At 40.0% G+C, this 11100-nt stretch overlaps 1 protein-coding gene across 1 annotated transcript in view; it reads right to left on the bottom strand.

The window, feature by feature from the left end:
* Window positions 1-11100, bottom strand: part of SHC3 (SHC (Src homology 2 domain containing) transforming protein 3) — a 57110-nt gene that overhangs the window by 20338 nt on the left and 25672 nt on the right. The window contains exons 3-4 of the mRNA XM_009885664.1: window positions 3467-3530; window positions 732-851 (exon numbers count right to left, since the gene is read on the bottom strand). Coding sequence (XP_009883966.1) covers window positions 732-851; window positions 3467-3530 — 184 coding nt within the window. The remainder of the gene's footprint in view (window positions 1-731; window positions 852-3466; window positions 3531-11100) is intronic.

The raw sequence follows: 11100 nt of genomic DNA, 5'->3' as shown, positions 1-11100 counted from the left end.
AGGAATTTTTATTTTTTTTCTTTCTAGCTGTATCTGGGCAGAAAGTTGCATGCCCTAATGCAGTATGTGGCTCACAGCAAATAGCATAGCAGTGACTGCGCATGTCTGTCTGCTTTCTCTTTATATATACCCTGAGCAAGGATTTTTCTCATCTCATACATCATTCACAATCCACTGCAGTGATTCCCCAAAGTGTGTCTGTACCTTCAGCACAGTGAAGAAGAAATGGGCTGCTTGAAAAAGGCTGCCTTGTCTCTCTAAACGACTGGCATTTCACTGCACTGCAAAATCCCCGAGGCTGTATTTTTAGCAGCGCCTCAGGAATGGATTGCCCTTTAAGGCTCTAAATGGGAAGGACAACAAAATCGGGGATGTGCGTTCAGTCCTTTAATCACTTACTCTAAATGCATCCCTTTTAACACTCTGAAAGTTTGTAACTGTACCCAGAAAGAACTCCCACGACTAGAAAATACCATCTTATGTCATAGACTTTTAAGAGCAAAAGCGAGCTACCTGAAACATGGCAAGAAGAAAATAATTCATCAAAGCTGTGTGGAATACCGGAATAAACTATGACTCCTACTATGCTTTATATTCTGTTTTCATTCATTTTATAGACATTATTGTGGAATAATAACATTGAGAAACTGAGTGCTTTGGCAGACAGCAAATAATTAGGCAGTACGCTGTTCATCAAAAGCCTCACAAATTAATATGGCAGTTACACTCACCTGTTTTGTATCAGGAGTCATTAGGTTTAAGCTGGTGGTAGAGATATTCAGCATTATGTTCATTCCTGCAAACTGAAGATTGCTTTTTCCCAAGATGCTAGAAAGAACTTTGCTTGGTGGCTGTAAGGGGAGGGAAAAAAGCACATTTTTGTTCTCTCCTTATTTGGGATTACCTTCATTGTATGCAGGGTTTGCTGTAATCTTACACGTTTCTAAAAAGTTGCTGACTTTTCAAAGATCATTTCACTGCAACAGCTGTTTTCCTCTGGAGATAATTTAATAGTAACAACAACAACAATAACAACAACAACAACAACAACAACAATAATAATAATAATAATAATAGCAGGTAGGCTGGTATTCATCCACTCTTGACCTAACAAAACAGGGGTTTTGTGATATAGCAGTCTCATCTTCACCAAGGGACCAAATGAGCAGACTAAAATGAATGCCTTAAGTCAGTATGTTAAAATGGCACGTTCTAATTCCATAAAAAGAGCGTCAACTCCTGAAAAGAAATCTGTTGTTTGCTCTGCATCTACTGACTGCTCTGCCTGCTTCCCTCATGGAAAACTGGACTGCAGTGGTACTGATGGGATGCTCACAAAAAGGGATACACAGTGTCATTATGCTTGTAGACTTCTTAGCAGTAAGTAAAAGCCCAGCCATAGGCTAAAACCTCTGTATGCTGGGGTATAATACGCAGCTGAAGATTACTCCTAACTCAGAGAATAAGTACAAAGTGTGGGGATGTAACAAAGAGAATGTAATAATATTGATAACTTTTGCCAGCCTTTCCCTAGATATTAGGTTTTGTAGCAATACAAGTTATGCTGCCAAAGCAAAGTTTACAAACCTCTCACCTTTGACAGTTATGGGAACAACACTGCTGCATGAAACCAGCTTTACTCAGGTAAACCACAGCCTGTAGTAAATCAAGCTGCCCAGCAATAACAGACAAAGTCCTTCCACTTGCTGTACTTGCACTGGTGAATATTTATGCTGGTCATCAGGACACAAAAGCAAAGCTGTGACTGGCGGCAGTGTTCTGCCACTGAAGTGTTTGCCCTAAGCTGTCTGCAAGCTTAGAAAGTTTTGTCCCTAGCAGGATGGACGCACTTACGCTTCTTTGCTCCTCAAAGCCTAAATATATTCAGGTTTAGCTTCTTTTCCTTCTGTCTAATTGATTAAAAATACACTACCTACATACTGCTCGTATGTAACATTTGTGCCGCGCTATTTTAACTTTGCCATCTTACAGAGCTAGTATTTCATTACCTTCTCTTTAAAATGAGCTCTTTTCAATATTCTTGTTTCTCTTCTTTCCTTAAACCCTCATGATTCCCAGCTCATGCCTAAGGATCACCTGCCCGCAGTGTGGTTAAAGTGTAAAAACTTGGCCTCAAGAAGTACATGTCACCTAAACCAAATTCATAAGCCGCTAGCGTCAAAACCATGATGAAAGTACAGATAGGCAAAAGATCCCTGTCTTTAACATTTACCTGAAATTTTGTTGCTGGGCAAATTTTCTTCTCAGCCTGTGGACTTACTTTAAAGATACTATTTCTTTTAAATAACTAATAAGCAACAGTACTTCTAAAACCAGTAACACAGCAAGGTGTCTCACTAGGCACTTGGGACTCTGTTTAACCTAGTTTTCCAATGACATTTTGCATCATTTTGCTTTCCAAGGACAAAGATATTTTCCTCTTTACTTTCAGGTTTTCAGGTTCAGCCAGAGAACCTAGAAATGCCAATGAGATAAATTTGGTGGTGAGGGGGGAACCACAACCTTAATTTCTGAGACATTTTCCAATTACGCTGTGACATATGTTGTCACATATGCCTTATTTTACTAGGGGAAGATTCTTCATTGCAAACAAGTGGCATTTCATCCCACCCCTTTCTGCTGGCATTCTACCTCTATGGTGGAGCAGCTGGGGAAGCAGACAGACCTTTTCCTTCACCTGCCTGTTCTCCTGTGCCCAGCAACACACACAAGGGCTATAATTAATTGCTTTGGTAGCAGGCACCTGGAAGAGCAGGCGGTGAAAGACTGTTGAGAGCCATGAGTGCAGGAACCAAGCTGAGGCTTCCTGCACTCCTTGTCTGCAGATCCTAACTCCTACCACAAAAATAAGAACAAAAGTACAGTAAAAAACACATCAGGCCAATGCCCACTGGACCTGCCATCAGTGCTGGCCACTGAGCAGCAGCCACAGGTGCTCTTTATGGAAAGAGCATAGGGAACAGAGGATCACCTGGTATGTTCTCTCCATTTCCAGAAATCAGTGATTTCCAAACTGACCAATTGTCACCACTAGAGCTATGCTCCAAGAACAGATATTTTTGGCCTCTGCCATAGCTTCCAGCATCTATTTCCACAATTTACTCATACATTTTATGAAAAGGCATCCCTTTTTGTTTGCTTTAAGACCTTCACCTGCCATCTACAAAAGCAAGAAGAGGAAAAGCAGGGGGGTTCTACAGTAGGAACATAAAGGCAAGCCACAACCTTTTTCCTAGGTGTACTTATGCTTCTAGATGCCGACAAAAGCAGATCCTGACCAAAGGCTAAGAGGCAACATACAGTGGGTGAAAACAGCCAATACTTCAAATGATTAACGATCTGCAATTCTCAAAGCTGCTTTAAAGTCACCTGCCTGCTGTGCCTTGTCTCCTCTGTGTTGAACTAAGAAAATACAGTCAACTGCACTACAAGAAAAGAAAAATACCTTTCGTTTCTTGAAGGCTCCTTTGGCACCAGGCACGGCTTCACAAACACGACTGATTGCTTCCCTAAAGAGACAGAAAAAAGCTTTATGGCAAATGAATGCGTGGGTTTCTTCATTATACTTGAAACACACCAGGAGAGAACAGCTTCAGACCATATTTCTGCTCACAAGTGAGGATAGGTAGTGGGTCAGTTAGCTCTCTTCTCAAGGCTAAACCAGGTGCCATTCAAATTTAGATTACTTCGATGTGAAGCAGAAGACAGCAAATAGTCAATGTTAGTGTAAGACATAGTATCCTGTGAACTACAAAGGATAAAAATATTTTCTTGCACTATTAGAAAAACATTTTCTCACCCTAAATTAGAACATGTGTCGTAATACCATTGTCCAAGTCTCATCTTTGTACCTTATTAAGGCACAAGGAATCTGATCATAGACATGTCTTTAATCAGCATGGCTCTACACCTTTTTTTTAAACCTTTCTTGTAATGTAAGGGGGAGTAACTACCATTTTTCTCACTACTATATTATGCACTTTTCCAGTCAGACCAAGACCACCTGGCTTTTAGATAATATCAGAACCTTAAAATATTCCTGGTAATATGCATGTTGTATACTATGCATGTGGTATACAAAATTTTAATTTATATTTGTTCAATACAATCTGAATAATTTATTACATTGTAAGCAAAATGATTGCCATAAACATTTTGCTTCAGTTTTCTAATACGGCTTCATTCTTTCCATCACACTCAGGTTGAATGAATCTAATGCATGTTGAAAATGAATTTGAATATGAATCTTTCAAGGACAGTAACTGTATACTACAAAAACTCTCGAATTCATACTGCTACAAACAAATCTTATAGATCCTTTCAATATTTAACAACTTATTTTCTGAATAGTCAATCTGGTCAGTATTTAGAATTTGTTTCTGCACACTGAGAGACCTTCCTGTAACCATTAGCTACAAAGCTGTAATAGACCTGTTCCGTTCATACTGTAAGACAGAACAGTTGCACAGGGATGAGTAAAGGTGACTTCTAAACTTGTTTAACTGTTTTAAATATGGATTGAGACTAACAGCACATTATATTTAGACCTCAACCCATGTGAATAACACCTATGTATGAAAAAAAAAAAAAGAAAAAAAAGAAAAAAAAAACAACAATGAACTACAAGCTAAAGAACAGTCAAAATAATCAAAACCGTGAAACACAAACTTGATAAAAACATAAATGATTTTAATTTTATTCCATGTACAGGGTGATATTTCAACTACACATTAGGTGAATGCACAGGATCAACACGGGAGTCAGGAGAAAAATGTCATATATGTATCAGTATTCAACATATAATGGCTCAGCAAATGTCACAGATTTATCTGGTTGCAATCTGTAATTGCTATACAGTTATGCCCTGGGTGCTTTTACCTAGGGCCCAATCCAAACTTCAAACCACCTGAAAGAATTGCATGAATTTATTATTTTTGGGGGGCAGTGGTTGCAGGGGTGGAACAGGCCTTGCAGCAGGTTTAAAGTCCTGTCATTCTGAAGAAATGTGAGATTTATAATGTAGGAGTCAAAAAAGCTTTTAGGCACATATTCCTTTCTTCAGGTCCAGAGGAGACCTTGTTTGTTACACAGCTTGTCTTTTTCTTCTTTTCTTTTTTTCCCCCCAAATACATCTGCTCATCTAATAAAATTGCCTCTCACTACAAACCCTGCCTTGCATATGCTTTCAGACCATCACGGCTACAACCACACTCCATTTCACAGCTCAACGCTTGTATTTAGTTCTACGTTTAGCACAATGCTGCTTTGACTCCAAACAAGTGTTTTAGTTAAAGAATTTACTAAATTTTCTTACAGAGCAAATAATAATCAGTTGGTTTGAAAGAGCAGCCCTGATGCATCTTAGAAATACAGCACAGCAAGCATCACACGTGCTGATCATTATGATACTGAGACATAGGTTACTCTTGAAAATGTAATCAGGAAAAAGAAATATTCTTCTTCACCACCAAAAATGCTTTGCTTTGACTCAGGAAAAGCAAACTGGTTATGTTATGTTATGTTATGTTATGTTATGTTATGTTATGTTATGTTATGTTACACAGAGCCATCCCCTCAGCCTTGCTACTGAGCTAAAACTTGCTGTTTCCCATCTCTTTTTTGCACCAACTCAAATTCTTTCCAGGCCATGGGGTGAGAAGTCCAGACCTATGGCAGTCCCAAGCCCACTGCTGTCTTTCAGGCCCACGCCTCTTGCTTCCCCAGGCGTGTCTGAGCTGCCCAGGCATTTTGGCTGCAAGTGGTTGACACAGAGGCATCACCAGCGCTGCATCCTTTTTGTCTCTTCCAGTGGTCTAATTAGCACATTGGGATCCCTTATGGGTTTTGCCTCTAGCAAAAAGAATTTGTATTTCAGAGGTATGAACTGTGTTTGAGTGCTACATTTGTCTGTAACTTCCTCTCTCTTCCTATTTGCTTCCACCATCTCTCTCCCTAGCCGCAACATGGAGCAGGTAGAAAGAAAAGGGAATTTTCAGGTCACCGCACCTGTCAAAAAATGTTTACAGGCTTGTTATTTTTCTGGTGCAGGGATGGGATTTGTAGTGGTTTTGCTACTACCTCTTCTGCCTGCCAGCTCCTGATAATCAGACATAAAGAGTGTTACTCAATAGACCCATCTGACTCAAGGACCTTGTTGATCAAAACTGCCACTTGAGTGTAGAAGAGGAAATGCACCAGCTGAAGAGGCTGAAGCCCAGGGCTGAGGGTTGGCACGGCAGCCTTGGTTACTGCTCGTACGCCTTGCCTCGGCACAGCGGGGAAAGCAGTACGCAGCTGAAAAGCCAGGACATACATCCTCTCACTCACTAACAAAGCGCTATAGATCTTCCAACTACCAGTCTTCCTTTTAGTAAAATTTCTCGGTTTGACTGAACTCAGTGTTCCCAAAGTCTGCAAGAAGACTGGAAGTGGGGGGAAGGACCTGAGAAAGGTGACAACTTGTTGAGATACACATCAGATGAGGCAGGATGTCTGAACTTGAATTTGACAGTTCTTTAACTTCAGTATTTGAAACAGTGTGAATATTAAATGTACCCAAGCAACTGGAGGCTTTAAGTTAACAATGCTTTTGGTGAAAAGGAGGAACATCAGAAAAGCTATTGATAGAGCAATTCTGCCTAGGTAAGGTCAGAGCACCCTGGCAGCAACTCTTTGTGTACCTGCCAACAAAAGGCACGGTACTTTTCCCACCTGGGAGTTAAGAAGTCTTAAAGAAGTATCTGATGAAAACAGGAAGAAAAAGGATGGCTGAGTATCTGCCACCACACTGATATGCACTTTTTCCAGGGGAAGGTTCCTGATCTCTCTGTTCAGAATAGTCTAGATTATTTTAGGGGGTGGGTGGGGGGAGGTCTTTGCACAGATAGCCTGGTTATGTGGAAAAGACATCGTAAAGACTTCTTTTTAGCTTGCATTGCCAGGCAGCACAGAGCAGACGTAAGCTTTTTTTGCAGCAAATCAAATTTGCAAATGTCTCTGCAGCGCAAACACCTGAGCCACAAGTCAAGCCCCAAAATAGATATTGCTGCTAGGTTGAGAGCACCATTACCTGACTTGTGCGTGCAAACACTTGTCTAAGGAAGGCAAAAGTTCTGGACATATTTGCGTGGCTGAACAAGTTGCACAGAGTTTGGAAAAGTCAGATGTGACTACATTTGCTTCCTTTCCAATAAGAAAGATATTTGACATAGACACACATTACACCTTTCTAAGCCACATGCTGCTTCATTAGCTAGGCTCAGACAAATACCAGGGTAAGTTATTGTGATCTCTTGTAAAATTAGCTACTGCTCTGTCTGCAGCAGGAACCACATGCTGAGTTCCAAATCTGTCCAAGAGTATTTTCTGCTTTGCAGATGGTCATACAGTGGAGTCATTTTCTTGGCAGAAAACATGTTGTGTATTTTGAATATAATTTCATCACGCAAATTTATCCAGTGCAAAGTTACAAATATGCATTTTCTGAGGCTGACCTATTCTGCTTTAAAGTGACTTGACATGTCTCTGAGACAGAAAAAAAAGACATTTTACATTGCCATTTTGTTCCATTAAAAAGGCTAATGCCCTGATATTTTTCATAGCTTTAGTCATGTTTTACTCTGACTGTTATATAAAGTAGCCCACTCAGGAAGCTCAAATCTGTTCCTCTATGAAACACCATCACATGAAAATACCCTCCCTTCTTGTGGTTTCAGTGATTTTTTTGGCTGTGATGCTAGGTTTTGTTGTTGCTGTTTTTAATTAATATGATTTAATTGATTAAAAACCAGAATTCTGGAACTCGTATTTCAGGGCAATGACAGGCACATACAAATTGCAGAGATTTTCTCAACATATTTGGAAAAAGTATAGCTGTCTCAAATATTGAGACAAGAAACTGTGACTAGGTTTTAGTCTGAAATGTTTTGTACAATGAGACTTAAAAACTACCAATATTCTCTTGTTAATATCTTCTAGTATCATATAGTTCCCAAGTTTATCTTTGCCACCTTTGAAGCATATGGCTTTACAGATTAAAAAATCAGACATCAAAAGATGGACTTTTTAAATGAAAGCATCGCATGTCTAGCAGAATTGTATAGAAGGCTCCCAGTTATTTCTTAACAGGATTATCTTCCTGCCAATTTTCTTTAATACTTCGTAAATCATTACCACGTGTTGTAACAGTATTTGCTAAGGAGAAACAAAGTCTATACCAAGTGTAAATATAACCCGCTTCTGAAAAAGAAAAAAATGGAGACTGAAAATACGTTTTTAGAAATCTGTTTAATAATTGAAGTATTACGTGTTCATTTGCAAAACAGGCAAAATGAGCATGTGCTGTCTGAAGAAGCATAGGGGACATTCACAAGCTCTGAAGGCTAAACCAGTATATTACTGTTTACAGAACTTTAAATGCCAACTGGCAAATTGACCGTGTCTGGAAGATGTAAGGCTGGAGAAGCAGCTAAGGAAAACAGAACAGAGAGAATGGATAGGAAGGGGAGGCTAACTCTGTGGTGTGGATGTGCCTACTGCCACCAATTCAGAGTACTGTGATGCGAATACCCCTGAGGGGGAGTCCTCTGAGAAAGTGGCACAGAGACCAAGCAGTGCCATTTGTCACACCAGTCTGACTGAAGTGAAGCCTGTCCTGACCGCACAATTGACCAAAAGCCTGGAAGAAAAGGTATGTGGAGTAAGGCAACATCGGCAGACGTGGCATGCAAGCTGCTGTCACTCATAGAGCAAGAAGACGACGACGACTCCTTTTCTTCCCCTCAGCTCCTCATTTTGCTTCTTGAAACGGAGTTTTTTCACATGTAGAAAATCTACAAGCAAAAAATGAAAGGAAGCTGGCTGACTTAATTTTTGATTTATTGAGTAAACTTTATACAGTAAAAGGGTTGGCTTTGGCAAGTGTTAGACATAGAGTACCACATGCTATTAGGTATGTAGTATGCAATCTATCCAATGCCTGTTATTCTTACACTCCTGTTTCTTCAGTGTGAGGCTTACATCAATCTGCTAACAGAAGCCAATGCACTTGAGAGGACTCTCTTGCTTTTACTGCCAAAGAAACTTTTTATGTATTGGTATGCTCTATGACAGCTCTGTTCTCAGTATTTATAGATGATCTAACTTCATAGAATATTTGAGGCAATTTCAGTACAATCTGTACCTTCTTTTATAACATGCAAGTAAGTTTCAGAAACTCTGTTTCACTCATCAGTAACAGAGAAGTCTACGTGGTCTTGGCGACTTTTTCTAATACAGCAGTTCTGAAAAATGGTCTTATTTTTATAAATGTAGAGTGAAACTGTTTATCCAGCAGCACACCTTATTTAGATATATCTCTTCACTCTGCATGCACACACAGTCAGACTTGTGCTTAGCAAAACTAGAGCAAACATATCCATTTTTTCCTTATAGCTATGACAAATGTACGCCACCAACAGGCAACGCCAAATAGGCATACAGCTGCTCCTCCACTGCTGAGAACACAGTCATATATATCTGCAATCAACCATTATTTAGACTCTGACAATCTTGGTCCAAAACTTGGGGTACCTTTCAAACAGGAAACCTCTTAAAATATGGTTTGCAGCTTTTATGAATGTAAAGTGGAGCTATACAAACCCCTGATGTTGAATGCATACCTACAAAATCCTTCCTTCTGCACAGTCCTCCATCTGTCAAGAGCAAGGTTAATGATACCAAAAAAATACAGAAAAATGTACATGGAAGTTTAGATCTGTTAGGTAGCTCCAATACTTTTTTGGTAATGTTCAGGCTTTTTTACACTCAGCCTGGCCTCTAGCTGTTTATTCGACTACTGATCAAGGAGATAGAGAGATAAATTAAAACTGTCTTCTGTTGCTTAATCAGGATCATAGTAACCTCCAAACTGGGTCCAGCCTCAGGTCATTTACTATACTATCTTCTCTCTCAACAAGTAGCCCACGCGTAGGTATTTCAAAGGAAGGTATAGGAAACCCTACAAAAGTAAAAAAAATAGCCTAACAAATATTTTCTCTAACCTCTAATTGGCTTCATGTCCAAAGCAGGACTTTGGAGATAGAGATCTTCCTAAACCTCTTTTTTATTAGAGGAATGAAGTTCTCACACTGCCTTTTTGAACAACCCCATAAGATACATGACATTTTATAAATATAAAAGCTGTATTTGCCAAAAAAAGGACTGGCCAGTGGGGTTGAACTGTCTGGTGTGACTGGACATGTCATATGAAAGACACTCAAATCCCTTACGCATTTGTTTCTCTGTGTAATCAAACTGCTAAGTGCTATTAGCAGAAGAACTTGAGAGTGTCTGTGTTTCCAAGGTGCTAGGCAGTTGTTAACTTTGCATTGCAATTTGCATTTAAAACATGTTAAGACCACTCTGCCTTAGTCCTTCTGCTTCCACAGAACCTAGTGGAGTCACCAGCTTTCTGAAAACCTAGGGTGCAGCTATAGTCGTAACTGCTTCCCTGACCATTTGGCTTTCCACTCTCCACCTTCCCCATCCCCTGAGAGGCTCTTTGCTTTCTCACAAAGGCAAGTGGAATGGGGAAGCTCAATGGGGGAGCTCACTCAGGCTTTGCAGAACCATATATTAGTCAAATTAATCCAAATGCTAGCTAACGTTTTCCCCACTAATATTACATTGAAAATGAAACATTTCAATGTTAAACATACAAAACCCTATTTATTCTAACCCATTTCTGTGCTAATCACAGCTAAACTAGAAAAATGTAAATTATTCCCTGACAGTATCAGGCACTATAGTTGTCATGTTCACACTCAGAGGTGTGCTGTATGCATTATAAGGAAGTCCTCATCCATTTTAGGGAATCCTGCTTCCTGGTGAACTGAGCAGTAGACAGCACCCTGTGCTTCCCAGAGCTTTGGCCCTGAAGTAACTGTGCACAAGGACAGAGGATTCTTGTTCACACCCCTTCCTGCATATAGCTGTGGAGCCAGACTGGTGCAGGTATGCGTGTTCTGCCATTCCCTAAGCGCCATCCCCTAAGCACTGCCACCCATCCAGAGTCCACGAAGCAGAAAGCAGGGGTGAACC

Source organism: Charadrius vociferus, unplaced genomic scaffold (assembly GCF_000708025.1).
Source record: "Charadrius vociferus isolate BGI_N301 unplaced genomic scaffold, ASM70802v2 scaffold305, whole genome shotgun sequence".
Classification (NCBI taxonomy): Eukaryota; Metazoa; Chordata; class Aves; order Charadriiformes; family Charadriidae; genus Charadrius; species Charadrius vociferus.
The sequence above is the reverse complement of the archived record's forward strand: the minus strand, read 5'-3'. Positions and strand labels throughout refer to the sequence as shown.